This window comes from Molothrus ater, chromosome 8 (genome assembly GCF_012460135.2).
Source record: "Molothrus ater isolate BHLD 08-10-18 breed brown headed cowbird chromosome 8, BPBGC_Mater_1.1, whole genome shotgun sequence".
Taxonomy (NCBI): Eukaryota; Metazoa; Chordata; class Aves; order Passeriformes; family Icteridae; genus Molothrus; species Molothrus ater.
The window spans coordinates 6,419,969-6,445,911 of record NC_050485.2 but is presented as its reverse complement, the minus strand read 5'-3'; the positions used below and the strand labels follow the sequence as shown (position 1 = coordinate 6,445,911).

Here is a 25,943-nt window from a genome sequence, read left to right as displayed (position 1 = left end):
GGCACCCAGAACTTCACTGGCAGCTTTCATACAGGCAGTACACACATTACTAATCTGAACAGGTTTTTCTCATTACCACCCTAGTCACACAATTTTTTAGACATTCCTTTCAAATTATCTTATGACATGACATTGCTAAGTTGGTGGAGAACTTCTTAGACAATTTTAGAGGTAATAAGTTCCACACATACTTAGCACCATAATGGTTTGTTACCTTACTGTAAAACCTCCATACCTTCTCTGGGAGTCCTCAGGGGCAGCTCCTTGCAACACTGACTCCTTTTATCTTTCTTCTGCACAACCACCTGACCCTTCCTCCTCAGAGCACAGTCTCCAACTCCCCTCTCGAGCAGCTAACCCACTCTTTTCTAACACCCAACCTTATTGGACGTAGCTGTGCCCTATTAAAGGTGAGCCTTACTTAATTGGACACAGCTGTGGCCTATAAAGGGCAGGCCTGTTCCTAATCCTTGGTAATTAGTACAGCTGCAACTCCTCAGGGGTGAGATTGCCTTCAGCACTAGCTCTCATTCTTCTACAATCCATTACATGCCACCAAGTGTATTTTACTGGCAGTCACCTCAATAGCTGGCTAGAAACTCATCCATGGCGAACAACTTCTCCAGGTTATGCCTCTGAGGCATCAGATTTTTGTAAGGAATGAATCATTCTCTTGTTACTAATGATTTCACCTCTGAGCATTTCTAAACTAAATTTACTGATCTGACCAAATAGCCTGAGTTTGGGATAAAATGTTTCAAAGGGACTCTAATCACAGGTAGCATGGCAGCTTTCATTAAAGCCTTGGAGAGAAACTGCATGGGGAATTTTGCATGCTGGAAGGCTCACCTGAGTTTAGCACAGGCATGAATCAGTTTGGAGATAGAACCAAGCCCCATTTGGATGAGATCTGTTTGGGCTCTGTTCCTGCTCCTTGTGGGAGGATCCTTGGCTGCAAATTATATAAAGTTAGCAGCCATCTGGGGGTAAAAAATTTGAGGAAAAGATAGAAAACACCACAGCCCAATACATTTTTCTCCTTTGGTGAACACATGTTCTTTCAGTTCCCAGCCTCAGATGGAGCTAGAAGTGTCTGGTCACACAGCCTTCAAGACCTGAGAGATAGATGTGGATGTGAAAACATCTGTTTTCAGGAATCCTTTTACATATTGACTCTTACCTATCTTTCAAATTGTAGATGTTTCACTGCACATGTGGCAGTGGCAGGAGCACAGTATTTCCCAAGGACTGTGCCTTTTATTTATCCAATTTTTCCAAGGATATGTATCTGTTACATTTTCTAGAGCACAGCTTGTTTATTTGTTTACTACCTGCATACATATCTTTAGTTCACTGCACTTTTTAGCTCCTGTGAATAAGAACATGTCATTGACTTCAGAGCCTTCTTTTGAGAAGAAGCTTCTTTGTGCATAAAACCATTTGACAGAGGCTTCTTGCATGCTCACAGGCAGGGCTTTCAAAGTGGTATTAAAGACAGTCCAGCACCTTGCTCTGAACACTGCAGATTTAGCAATTGCGAGGGGTAGCATTCATTATAACAACAGAAATTAAATTGTCCCTCGAAGAACAAACTCACCTCAGTTTGCACTACACAAGACATTGCTTTAACACAGACCATTTGGCACAAAATACCAGATGTAAATAGAGGCCATTTCTGCAGCAAGACACTGCCTAACACTTCCCTAGTGAGTACCATTTAGAGAAGAGCAGGGCTGCAACAAGGGACAAACAATTGCCTTGCTTTCATGCTCAGGTGAATTTCACCCCATCTAACAGATTTCTGTCCTTGCCACATGCAACCTGCTGCAGAAGAGGCAAAGGACTCCAGGAGAGCTGTGCAGCCTGTGCAGAAAAATATAATTTTTGAGCATCACTTGGCTGCAATCTGAAAACTGCATGTTACCAGCAAAGCTAAAACACTGGAGAAAACCAGGCTCTTTCATCTCAGTACCATGTAGGAACTAATGAGTGCTCTGTATTTTTCTTCTAAGTTTGTCCCTTTCTTGTAGATTGCGTCTTCTCTTTATCATATAGGAAGCCTGTTGGCTTAGGTGAGCCCCCTCCAGTAACTTTGAAAGCCTCATTCATCCCCCCATTCAGAGTCCTACCCAGCAGAAGCCTCCAGCCTACTCACTCATTCTCCCAGGACAGCAATAGCTGATCCCCCAGACCTTTCCATGTAATGCAAACATCAAAGTGAACTGCTCACATGAATATCAGAAAAAACAGGAAAGAGTGTGAAGGAATAGAATTGTCCCTAAGCATCCAATAAAATCAAAATATATTTTCAGATGACATTAAAGACACAAGTCTGAACTGTCTTTTGTGTCCCTATGTGATACTTGGGATGCAGGTACCCTGAGCAGAAGGGAATTTAATATATGGAATCATTTAATATATGACATCAATGTGAAAAGCTGCAGAGCCAAATTTTCTCAGGGAATAGAAATGACTACACTCGAGCTACAGAAAAGTTTGCAGCATTCTACTAAGTTTTGTCAGTATTCTTCTGAATCCAAGCTAAGGTTTCCATGTTGGTTTGAATTTATTACCACTGTGTAATAGTAAACAGAGAATAAAATACCTTTTATTGCCCAAACTGACATTTTATTCCCTTCCTCTTGTTTTGGTTTTGTTTTCCTCCTTTTGAAAGAACTGCTGTGTACTGTATGCTTCATGGTCTGGGTATTTTTCAGTATACTCTTTGTGTTCCTTCTGAGTTATTGCATTATCATATGTAGAAAAGTGCCCCAAATGTAGTGGTCCTTAAAAATCATATGTAGGAACCAGAAGCAACGTGGCAAATTCTCAGTGGCATTGAAGTCCCTGGCTATAGGAACTGACATGATTTGAGATTTTACTTAAGAAAATTAAAGTAAATAATTCCAAGTCATGTTAGTATGGATACTACATAGGAAATGTAACGGTATTTTCTTCATGATTTAAAAATTCTTATCTGAATACAAAAAATGCCTAAAGGACATTTGAAATTGAATTGTAATTTGGAATGAAATTGAATTTGAGTTGAAAGGACCATAAATACCTTCCGAGGTTCTGTCTTTCCAATGTTTGATTCCAACCAGCACTTGGCAATTGTTCTGCTAATTGAAACTTCAGTGGACATGATTTTGCAAAAACCTATCATCATTCATATTGATATTTCAATTTCAAGAAAGACCAGTGATGGAAGAACTGTGGGCTTTGTGCAATTGATTTGTTTATATGGCCAGATGTTGTGTGGAAACCTCTCTGCTTGTGCTGTTACTTCCTGTTGATCCCAAATCCATTTGAGATTATGTGATAGCATTACCTGGCCAGAACATGGGAACAAGCAACGTTTTCAAATAAACTAAAACTGAAACAGGATGAGCTGTGGATTCTTCTCTTCCATTACTTGGGCTTTCCTATCAGCCATGTTAGAAAGTGCTCCCCCCCAAAATACCTTAGTGTTAATAATAAATTACCATCTGCAATGTAATTTGGTCTTAAAGCTATGGAATCCTCATCCTGACAGTCCCAGTGCTGTAGACAGAGGTGCTGCTACACTGTGGCTGCTCACACGAGGAGCAGGAGTGAAATGGCTTTGTTAAAAGGCTCCAGTTTATTCTCATGAATGTTACAACCCAGAGCTTAGACTTCTGGCCTCTGAAGAAGAGGCACTGGAAACTTAGTATGTTGCTCTTCCCTTTCAAAATAAGCACAGTAAAGAGTCACTTGGCTGGCAGGTAAATCCCCCCAGCTTTTCCTCTCAAGAAGTGATAAGTTATATTTTCTTTATCCTCCTAACTAATTGAAGTCACTCTTTTGGAAGGAAAATCAAAATGGCTGAAGTTCCAGCCATATCTCCTGCTGACACTCCTCCCCACAGCCCATCTTCTCCGGTCTCTGGGAAAATATGCTCACAGTCATTTCACACCTGAGAACTCTCACCATGTATGGACTAAATGGTGCAAATCAACCCATAAGAGAATCCTTTATTCTCTATTTTCTCATAAGAGCATGCAACAGTATGGGTAGAGAAGAGGAAAGCTCAACAACTTTCTGGAGTCAGCTCCAGCCAGGGGTTTCCTATCAGGAAAATAATGAGTTTGGAGAGCCTGAAGGAAGGCTGGAAGCTGACTGCAAACCAGGCAGGATAAGCTGCTGCAGGACCAAGGGCAGTCTTGCAGGTTGGTGCCTCTCTTGATGCTGTGGCAACTCATTTGAAAAGACAGACTTGACTTCATATATGATTTCAAAAGATGGAAGACTGATATTCAGATTGGAGTGCCCCTCAAAAGGAGGAGAAGACAACAACTAAGCAGCACCAACAGTCACAAACTCAACACATGTTCTCCTTCCTGTTCACTCTCCCTGCAAGCAGTGCCATTCAATCAGTATGCTAAAATGCACCACCAAAAGCCTCTTTCCTACTGTGTGGGTATGAGTGCCAGTGGCAGCAAAATGAACATTGTTGTGTCTTTGATGATTCCTGAATATATCTGCATGTAAAGGTAATATGAATCCTCATCTAAGGCACCACTGCCACTTAAATCACTCAAATACTTCTTTCAAGTTTCTAAGGCCTTTCCTTAGATTTTCCAACTCACTTCTTACTTCCTCTCAATAAACAGGAAAACAGCAAGTATTAAATGCAGGTAAGTTTCAGCTGCTCAAGTTATGTGCATCTGTAGTTCACACTCAAGCACTGAGAAAAACACAGCACTTCCCAGCATACAAATTAAGTGAGCTGAATAGGCACACCTATTTCAGGCACAGCTTTACAGAATGAGGGGACTGAGCCAAACTCCCAATCCCATCTGTATGCAGTGGTAACGGATGTGCAGCTGTGTGTTTTTATATAACCATATATAGTTCAGGCAAACTTCCCCAAAAGTAATTCCATGCAATTTCATGTCTCCTATAAACTGGCTAGATCATGCAATGAAGACCTGTGTGGGAAGCGTGGGTGTAAAGAGGAGAGACAAAAATTTCTGACACCCCTTTTCAAAGCAAACCAGTACAGAAACAAGGAAATCAGAGGCTGCTGAATGCAGCCAAAGTCATCATAGTGAATCCAGTTCTACACCACATAAAAAAGGCTCCCACAAACATGTCAGCATTGAGAGCCTGAAGGGCAGGTGAAAACAAAACTGACTCACCTATGCTCCTCATTTAGAATAAGAAAAATAAAATATCATAAGATAAACAAGTACGGTAACATGTAAAAAGAAAACCAGTTTTATAATATTCCCTTTTCTATCTACCTTCAGTAAAGTGGAATTTTACTGAATTTTACATCAGCTTTAAGGAACCTTTACCTATTTTAAGGTCAGATGGGACCCTGTACAACAGCTGCAGACTACTACCTGAAAAAAGGCTGAATACTATGAATATTCCACCTTCCTTGCAGCACCAAACAGGTTAGTACATGCTGTTTTCATTTAAGTAACTTTTATCCTTCTGGAAATTATACTGCAAAGTGTTTAAAAAGATCTTGAAAGAGAAAGATGTATACAAATAAACAGGATAATGCCTCCCCAGCAGCTGGCAGAATTTCACAGAGTCCTACATTATGCCTGTGTCAATTTGAGCTTTGTCTAAGTGATAGGGGTAGATTCTACTCACTCCAGATTTAAATCAGAGAGGATAAAGCTCAGACATATAATGGCTGATGCACATTCTCTGCACAGTTACTGGTATATTAAAGGGAGTCTGTTTCTATCCAAATGCTGAGAGAATGACTGAACTGGACATCTAAATGGCAGCATCAGGAATTGAAAACTGAAGACATGAGGAGCTGGATCCCAATCCAGCAAAACAAATACTTGGAGTGCAAGTAAACCCTGAGAAATCTTGAAAGAAGAATTTCTGGGGCTAAATGGTTGCCTGATTTCAGATCTAATGGGCCAAAACCATATAGCTTAGGCTGCAGAACAATGGGCTCCTTCAAAGTCATCAACATTTTCTATTCCTTAAGACCATGAGGGTTCTCATTACTGTCAGCTGGAGAGGGCAGGTGGGTGTCACCTCTTCTACATGTGGATGAAGCCTCAGGTAGCATCCCATCATGCTAAGCTCACCACACTTGTAGAGCATTCATCTGCACCTTGGAGCATCAGCACCGAGTACCTGTGACATAGAGGAGGTACGAAGGCAATGGGCACACCAGAGAGAGAGAATGGACAGTAGAGGACAACAGCCAAGAAAGTGGGAACCAAAACATGGTTACATTCTGTCAGTGTTGGCATCCTACAAAGAAATAGTCAGGAGTCCCAAATCTGGCAGCAAACACTGTTCAAAGCTATTCCCTCCTGACCTTCTTTCTAGGCTTTGGTACTGCTTGATGATAAAAGAAGGGAAAATCACCACATTTAGGCAAGGTAATAAAGGACAACCAACTCATGCAAAATGTTGCAGCCTGGATGCTAGCCCACACACTTCAGAGATTAGCTGAAGCTCTGAAAAGCAATTTGAGTAACTTCCTTTGATGTACCATCTGGTGAATAATTTACTGGGAATGTCTTAATCACATCAAAGGTATCTATCAATGTGCTCAGATTTTCTCAGTGTTTAAGACTCTGCCTGTATATTGTGCTCAAGGAACAGACATAATAGTACAGAATTAAACTTTACTGCAGTACTCCCACAGTAATAAAAAAAAATCTGCAGCATATTACCAGTATGGCCTCAAGGACTAGGTTTAGGAAGAGCAATATTTCACTATTACCTCAAAAAGGCTGCTACTCTATAATCAGCCTTGCTCATGTTTCCAAAAATTTATAAAATAGACACACATCTGTGGCATAAAAATGTTAAGAAGCACATCTCCCTATTCAGACGATTTATTGGCAGGGTTCTCTAACATCAATCACATGGGTTTAGACCCAGACTAGATTTAGACGAGATCTAAGGAAGAAATTTTGTGCAATTAGAGCAGTGAAACACTGGGACAAGTTTCGAGAGATGTTGTGGATGCCCCATCCTTGGAAACATTCAAGGTCACATTGGGCAGGGCTCTGAGCAGCCTGATCTAGTTGAAGATATTTCTGCTTATTGCAGGAGGATTGGACTAGACGGCCTTTGAAGGTCAACCCAAACCGTTCTATATGTCTATGACATCCATTTGTCATGCTCTAAATGGGAGTACTACAATTACTGCTTCCCCTCCCTAAATATTGAGACTAAATTGGGGTCATATTAAAAAAAAAAAACAAACCTAAGTGAACAAACTAAAAACCCTACAAAACTTACTGGCTATTAAATAGCCAGAAAGCCCTGAATACCCCTGAAAGCCAAGGCTAGATTATACTTATTTGCATGTGCCAGTCCTGTCTTGATGCTTCAGTGCTTTAGATTCCGTTATCCTTCAGCATCACCCGAGCACACCCCGCGCAGCTCACTCACTGCTTTGCTGTGTTGACAGGACCCCGCAAAGCCCCGCGAACGCCCCCGGCCAGGTGCTCACGGCAGGCGGGTCCGGAGGAGGTCGCTCCGGCGAGGGGAGCGACTCCGGCCCCGGGATCGTAGCCCCGTGGGCTGCTGACACCCACCCACCCACCCACCCACGCCCGCCCGCAGCACCCCCCACCGGGCATCCCCGCCCCTCCCCGCTCCGCATCCCCGCGTCCCCGCCGCTCCCCGCTCCGCATCCTCGCCCCGCCCGCCCCGCCCCGCGGGCTGATTTACGGCTCTGCTGAAAACGCCGCCCCGCTGCCGCCACCAGCAACAAGTCGGGTGAGTGCGGCGACCTTGCGGGCGGCCGAGGCCCGCGCCGAGCCGGGGCCCGGCGCCGCTCCGCTCCGGCAAGGCCCGGGCGGCGGCCGAGGCGAGCGGAGCCCCGCCGAGCGAGCGGAGCCGGCGGGGCCGTGCGGCCGGAGCGCCGCGCCGGGTGGGCGCGTCCCCGGGCGGAGATGGCGCGGTACCCCTGAGGAATCGCCGGGAAAGTTTCCCAAGTTTCCCGTGGGGCGCGGACGCGGGCCGTTCCCTCCGGCGAGGAATGCAACAGACAGCCCGGGATGAAGGCGGGCACCCTTGGCCGGAGCCGCTCGGCGGCGTCAGCCTCCCCTTCCGCTGCCCGCGATGCGGCGACCACACCAGGTTCCGGAGCCTGTCCTCGCTGCGGGTGCACCTGGAGTACAGCCACAGCTTCCAGGAGAGCAGCCTCCTGGCCAGGAGCAGCCTGTTCTCTCCGCTGAAGGACGCGGAGCCGGTGTCTCCGCCGGAGCCCGCAGCCCAGGGCAGCCCGGGCAGCCCCGGCGGCGTTGCCGCGCAGCCCGCGGGGCCCTACCTGAACTTGGGCGGCGCGTCCTGCGGGAGCGGCAAGGGCGAGCAGCCGCGGGAGCTGGCGGCCGAGCGGCCCGGCTCCTACCTGGCCAACTATGTGTCGGCTGAGTCTCCCAGCGAGCTTTCCAAACCCGGCCTCTCGGCCGCTGATTCCAAAGCCTCCTTCGAGGCACACGTCAGAGAAAAGTTTAACAGGATGGTAGAGGCCGTGGACAAAACGATCGAGAAGCGGATCGACAAGCTTACCAAAGAGCTGTCCCAGAAGACGGCGGAGCTGCTGGAGGTGCGGGCAGCGTTCGTGCAGCTGTCCCAGAAGAAGCAGGAGGTGCAGCGGCGAGAGCGGGCCCTGAGCAGGCAGGTGGATGTGGCGGTGGAGATGATCGCAGCCTTGAAGCAGCGGCTCAGCGAGTCCGAGGAGGAGCTTCACCGCAAAGAGGAGTAAGTGGGGAGGCGAGTGCCGATGGCTTGGCGAGGGCTGGCCAGCTCCTGCGTGAGTGACAGCCTTTGGGGGAGAAGAGAGGGAATGGCTCAGTTGCTTGCTGATTATGAAAGGGCCTGCAGCTCCCCGCTTCAGATCACTATATTGCTAGAGTTATAGCCATGTGACCGTGTCCCCTGCAAGGCAGTGGACAGCTCCCTGAGCAGGTGGCTTTCACACTGGCTCCCCAGTGACTAACAGGGCAGGGGACAGCTCCCTGAGCAGGTGGCTTTCACACTGGCTCCCCAGTGACTAACAGGGCAGGGGACAGCTCCCTGAGCAGGTGGCTTTCACACTTGGCTCCCCAGTGACTAACTTCTACACTTTCTAATGCCTGTGTTGTGCCTCTGGTTTCATTGGGGTAGGGACAAGTAGAAGCTCTCATCAGCATGTAATGTGATTTACACTGCCACCTTTAATGCATTGTCTTTTTAAGAAGAGATAGTTGGATAAGTCTGGATGAAGTATGCAAGAATACCTAATAGCACCTTTTCCCTTAAGCCTTCTCACCACGGTCAGCCTGTGGAGTGCACAGTCTCCTGTGCATCAGTGAAGCTTTACTGGAGACAGTGTTGAAAAGGCCATGTCCAAGTAGTTCTTGTCTAGTTTTTTAGATGGACACAGAACTGTGGAACAGGAATCACTAATATGGGACTGGGATGCAGATGCCAGAGTTCTGACTAACCTAAGCCATCTAAAAATACATTCATGATGCATCCATTAAAAATGTAGTGATAGCTGATATATAATTTATACATGAACTACTTAGTTTATTCAGCACTTGCTGAAACCTTTCAGGCTTTTCAGAGCAACACAAGTTATTTTAGAGAAATGGAAATAAAGAGCCTTGGTAATGGTATGCCTCTAAACCAATTCATCAGCTTACAAAAGGAAGATGAGAAGTGGTAGTTGCCATGACACTGATCTTACAAGAAATAAGGAAGGTGGTGTAGGAGTTCAGTGTAGGAAGTTTGGAGGGCTTTCATCATTCCTTCCTGTAGTCTAAGGACAAGAAAGAAAAGATGAGGATCAGTAGGAGCCATCTATCTTGAAGCAGAGCTAGAGATTTTCCAGAAGAGGGGATACATAAAGATGGTGGGATTTGAGCCTCTCAGATCTTCCTTGAAGGGATATTCAACAGAACCTCTGATTTTAAAGTATGAGGTGATCCTCATGGAAGAGAAGATTGAAAGACTTAAGGTGAAGCTGAAGCTGAATAGTGTAACTGAGGCAGATTTGAAAGTATGCTGGAGGGAAGCCATGAAGATAACATAGTTTCAAGCAGTTTTGGTATTCCCATCTAGCCAGACTGCCCTCCTGGGCTCTTTCACAGTGAGTCATCCTATTTCCTCTAGAAAAGTATCTTAGAGCGGGAGGGATTGCTCTGTGAAGGTCCTTCTTCCCTCTGCAGACTGCCAGCAGACCTCAGGTAAGCAGCTGTCTTAGGCTAGATGTAGAATTTCAGACATCTCAAGTTAAGTGGCATGAATCTTACCCCAAACTAAAAGCAGATTTTGTTCTTAAAAATCAAGACTAGGATCTCAAAAGGAAAAAATAACTGTTGGGAGAAAGAAACTATTCAGTGGGACAAACCCAAAGTTCTGCAATGCTGTAGAAGAAGAAAAGACCTTGTGGGAAAAGAGGAAAGGGGCAATTGAGTCATCTGGGTCATCTTTATTCTCATAAGAATGGGTATGATATGGATTGCAAAGGACACTGATCTTTGGAAAGAAAAAGACAGCTGAAATTGTGATTTTTAACTGCATTAGGAAAAGGAACAAGGAAGAGGCCACATGCTCTTTGGCAGGCTACTTACCAACAGCACAGTCAGGCTGGTGTTCTGAGGCCAGAAGAGACTGAATAGAGAATGAGGAGAAGTGGGAAAACATTGTCCTTCACATTGGCACATTACCAGCTCAGGAAAGGGGCAGGAGCTCAGATGATTGCTGTTGGAATTCTTGTCTTGAAAGGAGGAGGGTGAATGCATAAACAAATGCTGAGGTAGCTCCTAAGTTGATGTTACAGGGAAGGCTGAAGGTTACTTGGCTAGAAACACTAACCAAAAGAGGCAGCTGCACAAGAGACTCCACAGAGTACTCACAGAATACTTCAGAGTATTGCTCTTTAGAGTTTTGCTTCCACTTTCAACAAAAAGACTTGAAAGCAAGTGCAGCAATAGGAATGAGTGAACAGCTCTTACACAGCAGTGTGTTAATTTCTACAGGTAAATGTGTAATGCATGGCAGTGGGTAGGATGGAAGAATAGCAGCCCTGAGTACCAAGGGGGAAGAGAGCAGTCAGAATTTGTTATTGCCTGTGTCTGTGCCCAGCTCCACAGCATTGCCTCTGAAGTTACTCTGAGGACACTGGGAGGGTAGGCAGGGTAAAAGAATAGGTTGAAATCACTTAGGAAAAACTGGAAGTGTGTTGGGTTTTCTCTCATTTAGATGATTCCTTCATTTCCCATCTTGAGGGATGATATGGGATAGTGCCATAGAAAAATGTACTGTTTGTCTTTCCAATTGAAATGTCATTGTATAATTAGCAAATTGAGAAGGAAGGTAGGTATAAAAAATGCTTTGTAAGAGCAGGACTGATAGTTCTAGAGCAGCTTTTCAGAGCTGATTCTCTAAAAATGCCTGGGACAGTTAGCTTTACTCCAGCAGCAGGGAGGCACTGGGTGATGTGCTCTAGTAGAGAAAAAAGTTCATGACTTTGGTAACAACAGTGGCACTTGTCTGGGCTGTTGGTAAGCTCTGAGACTTGTCTATATATTCAATCCTTTGTGTGTTCAAAACTTACTTGGTGTGCTGAGAAGACATTGTCCTTCAAAAAAGGAGGATCTCAACTTTGGCTTTGATTTCTGGAAGAAGTCCAGATGATTAGATAGCCAAACAAGACTGCATAATGGAAATTGCAGAAGCAGTTCTCACTGCAGATTGTGGAAAGTCAAAGGCATCCCTTAGGGACTGCTTTGATACTTGCTGACCTTCAGAAATAAATGCTTTCATCAGTTTCTTTGGATTTTTTTTTCCCATAAGCAATCTTGTGAATATGGATAACTTTTTCCTAAAATTAGCATTGGTATTGAGCTAGTGTAGCTGAAAATCTTTTCCTCTTAGCAGCAGAAAAAAGAAAACACCTTCCCTGAAACATCTGAGTGTTGGTTTAGACTATCAGCAGGAACAGGGCTGCCCATTTGAAGCACTTGTAGGATCAGTGGGGTTATTTCTTTAGACTTGTCAGTTGATTATTTTTTGTTTGTTTTAAATAAGGCCTTTAGCAGTCCAGCAAAGACAGCAATGAAGTGAAGATACCTTTTTAGTTAAATTTTCTTTGTTTTCTTACAAAAACTGTAGTGCCAATATGCATGCAGGTATGTGCTGATACGAGTGTGGGGCCCTCGTGGAGGTGAACTCTGTTGAGGGGTAGCACAGCTGGAGGTGCAACACTGACTATATTAATACATAGCTGAAATAGTATTACTCTAAGCACAGAGCTGCTGAGCAAAGAATTATTTAATTAGAAAATGTGCCCTGAAAGGGATTATTCCATGTTTGATGAAGGAGAATGCAACTCAGAGTGAGCACTGTGATCTTAAAGATAACACAGAAGCATGCCCAAAGGGCATAAGCCTTTGTTGAATAAGATATCAAGAAAACCATTGAAACAAAAACCAGCTATGAACTTAACTGCTAGAGGACACTGAAAGGCTTGTTTCTGGATGTAATGTAAGAAAATTGAAACTGGTAGAGTTTGATTTTCAGTAAGTTTGAACAGGGTAAGAAGGGATGGTCTTTGGCTGGAATCTACCTTCAATGGTAACTTAAACAGCTTCACTTTGTCTCCTAATCATAGCGTAAGATCATTAATGTACCTTGCCATATCTCTGACAGTAATTTCTCTAACCAGTCTAATGCATTTGTTTTGAGACTGGCCATGCCTCTGCTCTGACATAGCCTGGAATGCAAGGATTAATTCAGAATAGCTGTTGTGGGCAGTAGTTATTCTTGCCAGTGGCTTCACCTTAAGTTTGCAATTAATGAAATTATCTGTGCAGGTAACATCTTGACAATGTGCTGGCTTTTAGAGATCACTGTGCTTTAAAACAGCTTTCCCTTAAAAAGGGCTTTCAATTGTACCACAAAACAGTTTTGATTTGCTTTAAGCAGAGTACAACTACAATTACACATTGTTCTTCCACCCTCAGTTTTAGGTAATCCTGCTCCCTCTTTCCTGTTTTCTTTCATCTTCCTACTCAAGAGATTACTCCCCCCCATGCAGCTGTACAGGTTTAAACCTAGCATGACTGTCCCACAGAATGGCTCTGTGAAATAAAGCTTAAAATCTTCAGTGTCACCCAGTAAATTCAGGGCTCTGTCTAGAACACAGCCCACTGAATGGGTACAATAACTTTCTGAGGGAGGAGGTGTGAATCTCTTAAATCAAATGTCCTTTTAGTGGTGTGGTAATGTGAGACCACAACCTAATGAATAACAGCAGCCTTCAGGCAAAAACACCAGTTGGATGATGGATAAGGTCAGTGGCATTAATACTTAATGAATATACATATTAAATATTTTGAGAAGTAAATCACTTTACTACTTACTGTAGTAGGAATTTTCCCACCTTCAGGTAAAATAATGGTTTGGTTTTCTATTGATTTTAGACAGTTATGCTAAATGTGATTCTCTAAAGTGATTTGATATTGGATGCAAAACCTGCATGGAGCCTCGTGCTTATCTCCACCTCCAGAGCAGCTGCAGGTGTCAGTGTTGCTGTGCACAGTCCTGGGGCCAGTGCTATGCATCCGTGGGAGGGCTTGGTTGCAATGTGAGAACTCATTAGCCCTTCTTGTCAGGTGTTAAGGAGCTGGAGCTGTCCCACCCTCTGCATTTAGTCAGTGTATGTCACTCTTAGCTGCTGAAAGTCATACAAACACCGAGCATCTCCCAGGATCCCTGTGCTGGCAACTGCTCCAGTAAACAAGAACTGCAGCTCGCTCATCCTAAAGGAGCGCTGAATAATCCAGTGGTAAAGGCAGAAGAATAAATGTCACCTAGTCAGTCTATGATTTATAACTTTATTTACCACATCTCAAGTTGTTTCATGGTAACAGCCTCCATAAAGAAGTTTTTGAGCTAGGCTGCAGTTGGGATGCAAAATGCCAAACTACTTAAGTCTAGTAAACTGTAATAGGTGAACTGCCTGGCAGAGTCAGATTAAAATAAAAGCTTTGGCAGCAAGTCCTTACTTACAGTGAGTTCTTCCCTCTGCACTTGTTTTTTCAGCTGAACACCTCTGAGGTGCCTGCTGTACTGCAGTAAATTTCCCCTGGACTCCTCTGGCTCTCGAAGAACTCCTTTCTGACACTCTGGCAGTACAGGCATCTCCTGCTCCTCTTGGACACCTCCCAGGTTGCATCCCCCTTGTCTTTCCCTCTCGCTTGCCTCACCCTGCTGCTGGCAGCTCAATACACTCCCTGCTCTCCAGGCTGCAGGAGCAATTCCCTCCTCCTGAAAGGTTTCATCTGACAGAGCATCCCCCAGGACAAAGCAAGAAATCCACTTTTCTCCCTGCTGCCCAGTCACAGCCCTGTAAACATTTTGCATACAATATATCTTAGTGTTGGTATAGTAAACTATGAACAGATGAGATTACAGAAATTTAAGAGATCTAGGGTGCATTGAGCATCATCTACACCACTCAGAAGATGTAGTGCCAGGATCTGTTGCTTACCCCCATAAGCAAGTGCCAGGGTGCAGAGCTGGGGGAAGGGGGCAGGAGTCTGCTGGGCAGAGGAGCAGAGCAGTAAGGAGATGATGCTGAGAGCAGAGGAGCTCTCAGGGGGAGTTAATAACTCCATGGAACCTTTCCTCAACATAACAGAAGTGCTCCAGATGTAGAATAGTCAGTGCAGGGTAGCAGAGACCTCTTGTTAAAAGGGCAACACATCAGGTGTGAGCCACTTTAACAAAGTTGTTCCTGTTTCAGGTGAATGCTGCTCACAAGGCTGTGCTGTCAGGACACAGAGCCCAGTGGGCCCATGCTGCTGTGCTCTGGTTTATGCCTCTAGCACGTGGGCCCCACAATATTCATGGCTTCAGCTTCCCCCTGACTTCATGAAGAGCAGTGTCAGACCTCTCTGAACACCCATCTTTCACAAGCATGAGAATAGAGAGTGAAAGACAGAAATCCTGTCATATAATCCTCAAAAATTTGGCAGGTCTGGAGAAATAAATTGAAAGCAAAATAAAGAACATAAGCAAAAAAAAAAAATCATCACAGATATCCAGAAATGAAATTGAAGGGAAAGGGTCATCAGTAGGGCTGAGAAAAAGTCTGGGCAAACTACAAGAGACAAGAAGGGCGATTAGACAGATAAACAGCAGCTGCAGGAAGCTACAGGATTTCTTTGAACCATTTCCCTATTGTTCACAGTGGGAGGAGGCTAAAAATTCTTCTGGGAACTCCCTTCAGGTAACCAAGGCATAGCTGGGCAAGGAGTGAGCTCTCTGAGGAAGAAGTGTTGGAGCAAGTAGAGAGACTTATTAGCAGTCACTCCTCAGGGCTTGATCTTGTTCTTCTGAGGGATGAGAATGAAGTGGAAACAAAGAAAGTCGCTGAACTAACAGCAGTGCTGCTTATCAGTGCAAGGTGTGTGACAGAGCCCTTGTGTGTGGGTGTGTTCTGGCTCCTGGCTTTCCAAAGGGAATTTACAGAGTGCATTTCAGCCCAAAGGAAAACTTTCATCTAAAAGTTATTAAAAGTAGATTCATAGGCTGTACAAGGGCAGGTAAACAGAGAGAAGTTATGGATATGCTACTATTGCTGCTAATAACAGTTCTTCCAAATAATGGCATGTAGGATGCCAAGTTATCTTTAGTCTAGAAAGCAAGGACAATACTAGGGAATTTATTGACATTATGAGTCTCTTCTCCTCCTGATAGTCATCTAGATCTTCCTGAAAAAAAACTCTGCTCCCCCCTGGCCTCCTTATGGTATATTAATGAGACATTTGTAGGAAAGGAAAATCTCTTGGTGATTATTTGTACCATAGAACAGGCAACTAATGAATTCTTACTAATTACCTTTGCTGAGATAATTACAAATGTTAGCATTCTTGAAACTATCACTCTTTTAAAAAAATGCCAGTTACTGATGTTTGTGGCCTCCTGCTGCAGCCAAACTCAGAAGCTGACTTGAGTCCCTGGGAGGGACATCCTCATGGTGTCCCAGGCTGGCAGCTCCCCACTCTCCCACCTTCCCACCGGAGGGTCAGCAGCCTGCCAGGCTGTGCACAGCTCTTCCTTACCCAAAAGGAGAGGGATTTGGAGCCAACCTGCTGAGTTGCTGTCCTTTTCAGTTCCCTGTCCGCTGTAAAAGAGGACCTGATGAAATAGCAAGGACTTCAGGTTGCTCCTACATTAACCCAAAATGATATGAACTGACTAATGAAGTGAAGTTAATCATAAGTTATGAAGTCAAAGAAGTTGCAGTGTGGTGACAATAAAGCCCTAAAATTTACTTTAATGAGTTTAGATTGGCTTCTCCCTAAGCATTCCTCAGTGGCTCTCTAGTATCAGGTTGCTCTGTGCAAGCTAATAATCACTAAAACTGTTCAGAGCCTTGAAATGAAATTGATTAGTTGAGCTTAACAAACAAGTTACCTCTCTGTTTCCTAAGCCAGATTTTATGGGTGAGTTAATATAAACTATTACTCATCCACATTCTTCCTCCAAACAATACATGCTTGTTTGTACCTGATTCCTACCATTAGATCAGCCATGCAAACAGAACTCTGCTGTGGTATGGAGCAGGCAGGCACAGCCTGAATCCTAGGTGGTGAATTTCCAGGGCTGACCACTCATGCCTGACTCTTAGCACAAAGCAGCTCACTGTTGAAACAACTATACTCCATTAAACCAATTAACTACAACTATACTGAGTTAAAACAACAAAATGCAGAGAAACTTTGAATTTGTTATAAACAATCTAAGCTTTGAAAGGTTATTTCTGCCACAAACTGTTTCATAGTTTCTACTTAAAATGCTTTTTCCTCAGGCAATGTATTTCTACTGAGCAATCATGCCCTTTCTCATTTGGCAAGTTCCCTCAACTCCCACCCTTTTTGTACAAAGCAAAAATTAGCATGGCTTCATTGGCAGAGTAAAAAATATTTATCCAGGCATTTATTAACCAGGGAAGTGCTACATGTTCAGATTTGTCTTCTTTTGTAATACATACTTCAATCTACAACCAAACTTCTTCCACCCAGATAATCCTTTGATATTGGAGGTCCAAGTGGTGTCCTGATTACTGATAGTAAGTATGCAGAGAAATTAGAAATGAGCAGTGGCTCAGCTGGGAGCTTTCACAGTCACTGGTGCTCTCTCTTTCTTCCACTTGGGTTCCCAGACAAGACACATTCCTAAACTCCTTACCTAAAACTTGTTCTTCCCACACATGTACTCCCTGGTCTATAATCTGTAGATTATCTGTTAACCTCCCCTGCTCCCTCTGGCTCCAGGTCATAACACCACACTTGGACATACTTGTACTAATGCAGTCAAAATTAAATTTAATGGCCACAGAAGCTCTTTTGAGTTAGGAACCACCCCAGCAGCAACATTAAGGGACCATTGATAGATTGTGATGAAATGAAAAGATTAATTTGGGAGTTCCTCTGTTTCTCTTCATGTTTCAGAGCTAATATTCTCATGGTTTTAAGTAAAAGAGAAAGCAGATACAGCTGTCTCCAGATACTTTGAGATGTGATGCTTAATCATATTTCTACTCTGTGGGCTACTAAAGACTAATTCCAAGAGACCAAACGAAGTGAAAAACCCTACCCCAAACCCACTGCCCATAAACCTAAATTCAGCGTTCAGGCTTCCAGATCTTCACTTTGTCCACAAAAAAGTTGAAATCTTTTGACAGTGGTGGAGGACAGTAATTAGCCACTCCATGACAAACTGGAGAAGCACCAGTAATTCTTGACAAGGGTGAGACCAGGGAGCTGCTGTTATCTAAATGTGGCCTCTTTGCAATGTTTCCATCTTGCAGAGAAGTTGTTACTTTCAACCACTTCCTGGAAGAAGCAGCAGAAAAAGAAGTGCGGGGGAAAGCCAGGCTGCAGCACTTCATCGAGAACCTGTTGCAGCGCGTGGATCTGGCAGAGAGGCAGCTGGAATATTACCAAAGCCAGCAGATGGTGTGCAACCACACTGACATCAGCGAGCACGTGGTAAGCCAGCACCGCCCCTCCCTGTGCTCTCACCCTGCCCCTGCAGCCAGACCTCTGCACTTGGAACATGGGTGGGCTTGGTGGCTCGGGCTAAGCACTGCTGCAGGCAGATGTGCATTTGTGAAAGCAGCAGCAAAGATGATAAAGGGAGAGCAGAGAGTAATGAAATATTTGATAGATAATTAAATTATTTTTCAGCTTTGGCTATTGCTGCTGTTGCCTTTGCCATGAACACTTTTTTTAATGTGACTTGGCAGTCTATTTGGGATGCCTGAAGATTTTCAGGAAAGACATAGATCCCTATAGGTGATACATCAGCTTGCTGGCAAATCATCTTTTCTCTGGTAGTTACCTATCATGGGACTCTTAGAAATGGTGAATGGATTCCCACAGGCCTGTATCACATGGATTAGAAATCCAAGAACATTACTTTTTAAAATACATTATTTCTTTTTAAGCCCTCATTTTTAATACCTAAACTCAGTATTTTCCTATAATGCATTACATTTATATGACAAGTTTTAGGCACAGGACTTCCAAGGAACATTTCAGTTTAATTGAATACCCCGTGCTGCCTGTGCTAAGTAGTTGTTCACCCTGGGATGTGAGAAGAAGGCATTTGATCATGTCCAGCACTGAACAGGTATGCAGTGGTGGAAAGGAAATGTTCCCAGAGCTACTTGGAAGACAACAAGCTTTAGGTAAGATGAGCTGAAATGCAGTGCAGGCATCTCAGACAGTATCTGTGAGAAGATTATGGGACACTGTACAGATGGGCCTCAATATTAAATCATCTCTCTTGCTCTGGATGTGTTTATCATAATGCCAGGCTCAGCAGTGTCCCTTGGGGAGGGCTCTGATTTTTAAGGCACCTGCCCTGATTTCTGGGTAACTTCAGCATTCCTCTAAGGCCATCCATCCAAATATTGACCATCCTGACCTTCAGGAGGTACAGGAAAGTACACCATGAGATGGCTCCAGACACCAACCAAGACAGATGGCAAGCAAAGTCAGGCTGGGCAAAAATCCATCTGCAAAGTGTGGACAATACCAGGGACAGAAGGAACATTTACAAGAACATAATCATTTTCAGATGCCAAATCTGACTTGCTTGTCTCAGTGACTTCATTAAATGATATTCAAAGGCTCAGTGTAGCAGCTCTGATGAGAGCTCAATACAAAGAACCTATTTAGTACTGAAAAAAAAAATTAATTTAAGCTGAGCTGGCATTAAACACCTCCTTTTCTGACCCCCACCAAAAGAGGGACTAGACAAAGTGTTTCCACACTGTGAACCAAACTGCTGTAAAAAATGCAGTCATGCAAATTTGGCCTGGCATTGAAGCTATGCTGTCCCTAGCTGGTCTCAGCATCTGCAGGAGGGGGAGAGAAATGTTTCTGTCCTCACCCTCCACCCTTCAGTGCAAGTCTGGCAGAGCCAAGGGCTTGTAGCTGGAGTTTCCTAGCCACTTGTGTAAAGGAAATGTATCACTGAAAAATTAAAGGATCTGAAAGTTAATTTCATACAGCTTATTCAGCCACTGGCCTTTATTAATTATCTTGAACACAATAATTACTTCCCATTGTATCCATACTGTTTAATCTAATGTGAAAGATCTCTGTTCAGCCCACACTTCTTTAGCAATTTACTTTGATTATAGTTACAATAAAAATAATGGGAAAAATCCAACCACTAACAACTCACACATTATGAATTTTAAAAACATGTTCATAAGATGGAAGAGTAATAATCTGTAAAAGAGGTGACTTTTTTGGTTTGTTTCCTGAATGTTCTAGTTTAACATGTGAGAATGGAAATACAGTTTTAAATATTGTGTATATTTTATCCTTGTACTTTAATTACTTGAAAATGTAATAGTAATAACCTGTTTTTTTTTTTCATTGCAGTTTACAGACATTTCATTAAATAAGAAACCCAGATGCCTGTATGTATATCTCCTTTTTTTTAACTTAAATGCAATAAGTTGTCATGCTTGCATTTCTGCTTTTACATTTTACCTTATAGGCTGGGACCTACATATGGTCTCTATTTATGTCATGTAATTGAGGAAAACCAGATTTCTGCTAAAACTATACTCAGATATTCTCTAAAGAAAATAAAGAATGCTAATTTTCTGTTAAACAAATTACTCCTTCCTGCTGACTATAACAGCCTATTGCAAAGCTACAGGAGTTGAATCTCTTTGGCTCACGCAGTCCAAGTTTCAGTTGAAAATACCTTTAACATTCTGTAGGTAGGAGAGAGACAGTTGTCATTTCCTAACTGCCAGTAACAATCATAGCACCAAACAAGTGCCCTGACCAAGCATGGGCACTAACAATCTCAGGTTACTCAAGCAGCTGTCCTGGGAGCAGCAGAACTAATTGGGGCTGGTCTCCCATGTCTTTGTGACTTGGTCATGAGTCCCAGCAGGTGGTTTGGGGCATCACGTGCTGCTTGGCCAAGTGGCAGCCAGGCACTGCACCCCTCTTCAGGGCAGCCTTTCCTTGTGGGGACACAAGTTCAGGACTTTTTCCCTTTGCACCACCACAAGTCCTTCTCCATAACACAACAGATTAGGAATATGTGTGAGGAGAAGTTCAGACTCTCTACAGTCACTTGTGTTGCAGAGCTGCTGCTTTCAGTGAAAAAGCATTTCCTGCATCTGGAGCTGGCAGCTTTGCATTTCACCTGCATCTTCCTCCATCTTGGCTACTTTCTTACCCTGACTGTGAACTGGGGACAGACATCCATCTTCTCTACCATAAAGTTCAATTTAAGTACAGTTTAGCCCCTTTAGGTAGCCCTGAGATCATATTGACCTTACCTTCTGGTTTTAGTAGCTTCATTCAGTGCAGCAGGGGACTGCCTAACATCGTAAGATGGAAGATCCCAAAGCATACACCTGCAATAATGCCTGTGTATGCTTTGGGAATAAATGATGTTGCTTCTTCACCATAACAACATCTGAGACAAACAGAACGCTGCATCTTTAAGCAACAACTAAGTAATGGACTGGAAAAAACAGTACCCAAGAACTGATGGTAAACTGGAGTGGCCAACACTTGTGCATTCACACAGGTCATTCTAAACCCCAGCAAGTGGTCAGAGCCCAGGCCTGCACCAGGCCAGGATGACACAGTGCCTGCAAGCTCCAGCTTGGACCTGCAGAGCATTTCACCCCCTAAACCTCCCCCTAGTGAAATCTGCTTAGCAAAGCTGCCAACCAGGTAATGCTGTTACATAGGTGAGGCTTAGTTCCTACAATGATAGGTGGCCCTCACTGCCTCCTACCAACAAATACAGACTTCCATGACACACTTCTCATCTTCCTAAAGAGCAGGAGGGTTTACACTGTACACATCTGAGTGACCACAGCTTTTTCCACTACTGGCTTTGTCAAGTGTGCAATATGATTTAATCCTAGAAGAAATAATACTACAGATACATGGTTTTCAGAAATACAGGCTATGGAAAAGAGCCCTGTGGGACCCCTTAAAAGATCAGCTTGTACATCAGCACACCTGCTCTTCACTTCAGCCACAGGAGCTGGGTAGACATGAGCTGGTGCCTTACATTCATAGTTCTGCTGTTACACTAATGCATCTGCTGTAAAACATTTCAAGATTATGTTAAAAGGGACTATAATGATCTTAGCTAAACTGTGGAACTGCAGTTTTGATGTCATATTTCAGAGTGCATGGTTCAGCCTTTGCAGCACTGGGTACTTAGCTGTCACTCCACCTGAGCTCACCAATTTCTGCAAATCTTGCTGAGTTTGAACCAACACAGAGAGAACAAAGAATTCAGCTTACTTTGGCCTTTAAGCTTTTATACCCTTCTTCCCACCAGTTTTTGTATTCCCCTTTCTTCTTCTCCTGTTTTAAATCAAAGCCTAAAAGGGAAGCTGAAGTTTCCCTGGATTTGTGGTCAGCACAAAGGCAGAGCATGGAGTTTCCTGAGCTATTAGCCATTTGTAGCAGCAGCTCCTTGGGGCCTGGGTGCAGTCCAGGGCAACACTGAGATTCCACAAAGAAGTCTCTACAGTTTCTGCACCTTCTTTCTACTCTTACTGGTGCTGTGTGGTCTTGCAAAAACCAAGGGATGTTCATTCTTTGCAGAATGTGAACATGTGCATCTTTAAAATCCCTGCAGATCACGAAATATAGACCTCAGTAAGGTCTCAGCACTCCAAAATCAGCAGAATGCTGATCAGAATCAAAGTGCAGAGGAACACACAAGAAGAGTGCACCAGTAACACACCTAGGGGTTATTTTAGTGAGGAATGCTTTTGAATACTAAGGAACGTAAATAATCTTACAACTCTGTTTTTAACATGCAGCCTCATTCTGTAAAACAAGACTATTTTTGTTTTTAAAAATGTAAGGGTTTGGGATATTTTGGAGACCTGTCAGTTTGCAAGACTGAATAACAGTTCTTAATAATCACTATTATTAATTTCAGGAGCCGAGGAAGTACACACGCTTCATACAACATCCCTGATGCAAAGCCTCATTCCTTTCAAAAAGGAAGGATCTTGCTGAAAAAAGCAAAGGATGAAAAAGCCAGCTTGCAGCCAGTGAAATGCTTCTATGAACCTGTCGATTGCCCAAGGGAAATATGGAGAGCACAAAAGAAGGGTGAACCAGTCTGCTCTGCCAGGAAAGTGAGTGCAAAATCAAAGATGGGTAAGAAGGCCAAGCCGCTATAGGAACGGTGAGCAGTGTACAGCAGCACAGGAACTTGGCTTCAACACAACAAATATTGAATGGAGTTAGTCATCCTACTTTTTTCCTATCCATCTGGCCATGCCAAAACATATCAGATATAATATATAGAAATATATACATATGGAAGTTTTATATTATTTAGTTATGCCATTCCCTCTTTGGGCGCTATAAAAGAAGTGACATTTATTCAGTTTACATGGAGGTTTTTCTATTTATTCATGTATTTATTTATTTATTTAGTCATTTATAGAGCTTATTTTAAATAACTGCAGTTATCTTGCTGGGCAGTACTGTGGCTGTATGTTTAATTATTTTAGTGGCAGCATGCTCTAACCAACTGGTAATTTATTTTCCATCTGTGTTATTCCTGAAGCTCAGAGGAATCCATTTAATCGGCACTAAAATATTCAATCTTCCAGCTTAGGTAGGTGTGAGATCAGTGACTAACAGACATACTTAGATGCAAAAGGCCTACTCAAAGTCCCTTGAAGGCTGTTTACAGCACTAGATTGCTACCCTGGGTTTTTGGCTATAAGCACATTTCCATCTTTTATTAAATACATCAAACTACTTGATCCTGCCAGCAGCCATGTTGTGTATTTGGTACAAGTTTGGGCTCCCCTGAGGTGTCCCTCAGCAAGGAGACCAGGAGCTGCCCTGACACTCACAGGCCAAATTGGGCCAGAGGAGGAGTTTCAGTGCCAGGTGCCAGCAGCAGGTTATCAGCTGTGGTGCAGCAAGCGACAGGCTAAAGCTCTGTTACTGCATGGCATTGTGTTCAATGTCTGTGCTTGGTCCCAGGCATAAGAGGCCCAAATAACCCTGATTATAACCCAAATCCTTCACATTTTTATCTCTGAAGCATCCTTACAGGGCTGAGAGATCACTGACTTTGAACTAAGAACCCAAGTGCAAGGCAGTTGGAGATACTGCAGAACACAAATGTGTGTTTACACTGGTTTGTGCCAATTAAAAGGATCCTTATTTATTAGAGAACTTATTTATCAAGATGACTTTTTTGTGTGTACAGTATTTTGGTAACATGAATCCTCATGCCATGTTTACAGATATGAACATCCTGATGATGTTACTGATGAGATTTGTTTTCTCAAGAAAAAGAAAGGATAGGTGACACAGGTCTATGTGATTTATTTTTTAAATGCTCATAACAGATGTAAATTGTTTATGTGGAAGGTGATTTTTACAGTATGTGTACAAAGATTTGTGAAAAATGTTTTTCATTTTTTATAACTGTGTCTGTAAGCAGAACTGAGTATAAAAAGACAGTGTATCACTATGATTACTGCTGCAATAAGCACCTGAGTTGCAATATTTTTAAAGCAGAAGATGACCAATCAGTCAGCTAGGATCAGGTAACTACAGATGTCATACATTTGTCAGTGTACAGAGCTCCCAGAAAGTAGCAGAGAGAAGAAAAATTATTATTTCTCACTTTTATTTTAAATAGTGTATATGGAACAATCAGATATATGTTTAAAAGTTTCTCAACACTGTTTCAGTAGAAAGTCACAGTGTAAAACCAATTCAGGTATTTAGGTTGTAATGATATTTCAATATTTATTTAACTATGTCACAAGGCCACACTTGGCTTCATGCTAGGCATTGTGTGTGGTGAAAAGGAATTGTTCATTGTGTTGCATGGGCTTGGGTCAGGTTGTGTGTTACAGCAACTTTTATAGGCAAGCTAAAATTGAACCAGTTTTTTCTATTACTTCCCACATCCTTCCACAAACCAAAAAGGACCTTCTTTGAAGATAACAAAGGTGAACATTAGAAAGATAATAAAGTAAAATATATTAATTCATTTCTTTAGCCACTTGACACTGAAAGAATATTTTTATTTTTAAATGCCTATCTACTCTGTTAGTCACCAAAGTTAAGTGCAACTACTAGTTCACAAATGAGATGTTTATTTTATTATTTATCATGCCAAAATCTTAACTGTAAGTTTTCCTTTTGGGAGAGGAAGAGGAAAAGAGTAAGAGAAGTTGCATGTTTTTAAACTTTTCAAAGCCTAATTTACACTTACTTGCTAAACAAATGCCAGTTTAGTTAATTAGAAAGAAATTGGATTGTACTGTAATCCCAGATAAAAGTTTTTAGAATATAAACATTCTAATAATAAAGATATATTTCTCAGTTACTGTGTCATTTAACTTTGTCAAATACATTGTTTCTTACAAAAACCTCTGAAGCAGCACAGAAAAAGCCAAGGAGCAGCAGCAGCAGCTTGGACTTTGCTTTATCCCCCAGATGAAGCGTGGCAGTGAAGTCGGGTTGTGACCCTTCCCAGCAATTAACCTGCAGGCAGCTGCTCCATCTTGCCTGCTCAGCTCACAGGTGTCACCTGCTGCTCTCCTACTGTAATGCTGCTTGAAAATCATTCTGGAGGTGACCCACCGGTCAGATAACCTGCCCAAAGCAGAGGCAGGGGGAGTGGAGGGAAGGGCCAGGCACATTAAGGGCAGAGGGCTCCTAGGGAATGTCAGCAATGATGTCTGCTCACACACTGCCAGTTGCAGAGCTATCATTTCATCAGGTTAGACTTGGAAAAAGGGGTTTTCCCATGGGGAACCAGGTTCCTGTCTCATTAACAGAGACAATATTTGACAAGAATAGGTATCTGCACCAGGCTGAGTGTAACCAGCTTTAGCTTGTGAGGACTTCTGAAGTCAGGAAATGTCAATTTTAAAATATTTTTTAAATCTGAAAATGTTCTGACAAAGTTGACCACTCACCTTTGAAAATCAATTTGAAGCAGAGTTACCATGTTTTGCCCTTTGAGACACTTTGAAGGCTCCTTGATAGTTTGTATGCTGACATCAAAGTGAATTTCACTAGGACCTGGATGCCTCATTACCATGTAAATTTTTTAAATCCCACTTCATTTATTACTAAAAATATCTCAGAGCAGTCTATGTTCTGGCTGGGCCTTTACAGGTGAACTTTTTGCTTAAAACAAAATGTTCTGACAGACATGTGACATTATAGGCCAGGAAAACAAGAGACTAATTGAGACACAGACCTTTAATTAGAGCTATACATAGAAAAACCCAATCACTTAGAGATGCTCCTGCCAGTTGAAGAGAGAGCATGTTTTCAGAGCACTTAATGACATCTGATCCCTCCCCCCAGCTCTGACTCAGTAGTAACAACAGCCTCCCCCTACCCAGAGAAGAT

The 25,943-nt window shown here is 43.0% G+C and overlaps 2 protein-coding genes and 1 long non-coding RNA gene across 6 annotated transcripts in view; 1 reads left to right on the top strand and 2 right to left on the bottom strand.

Moving 5' to 3' along the window:
* Positions 1-8,619, bottom strand: part of RTKN2 (rhotekin 2) — a 50,985-nt gene extending 42,366 nt beyond the window's left edge. For both annotated transcript variants that reach the window (XM_036386109.2, XM_036386110.2), the window contains exon 1: positions 8,533-8,619. The gene's annotated coding sequence lies outside the window, so the exon portion shown is untranslated. The remainder of the gene's footprint in view (positions 1-8,532) is intronic.
* ZNF365 (zinc finger protein 365) lies at positions 7,645-24,902 on the top strand. Its single transcript, XM_036386111.2, has 4 exons — positions 7,645-8,724; positions 17,831-18,011; positions 19,920-19,957; positions 22,477-24,902. Exons 1-4 carry the CDS (start codon positions 8,000-8,002, stop codon positions 22,721-22,723), a joined length of 1,191 nt encoding a protein of 396 aa, XP_036242004.1. The 5' UTR covers positions 7,645-7,999; the 3' UTR covers positions 22,724-24,902.
* Positions 8,705-25,943, bottom strand: part of LOC118688473 (uncharacterized) — a 127,901-nt gene continuing 110,662 nt past the window's right edge. For all 3 annotated transcript variants that reach the window (XR_004980471.2, XR_004980473.2, XR_004980472.2), the window contains one exon: positions 8,705-8,788. This is a non-coding gene — a long non-coding RNA (uncharacterized LOC118688473). The remainder of the gene's footprint in view (positions 8,789-25,943) is intronic.

What these genes read in the sequence shown, in the direction of transcription:
- ZNF365 (XM_036386111.2), top strand. Translation starts at nt 8,000, where the DNA reads ATGCAACAGACAGCCCGGGATGAAGGCGGGCACCCTTGGCCGGAGCCG. An exon ending in GAGCTTCACCGCAAAGAGGA is followed by an intron (nt 8,725 to 17,830) that starts GTAAGTGGGGAG and finishes TCCATCTTGCAG; the next exon opens with AGAAGTTGTTACTTTCAACC. An exon ending in CTGACATCAGCGAGCACGTG is followed by an intron (nt 18,012 to 19,919) that starts GTAAGCCAGCAC and finishes TTTTCATTGCAG; the next exon opens with TTTACAGACATTTCATTAAA.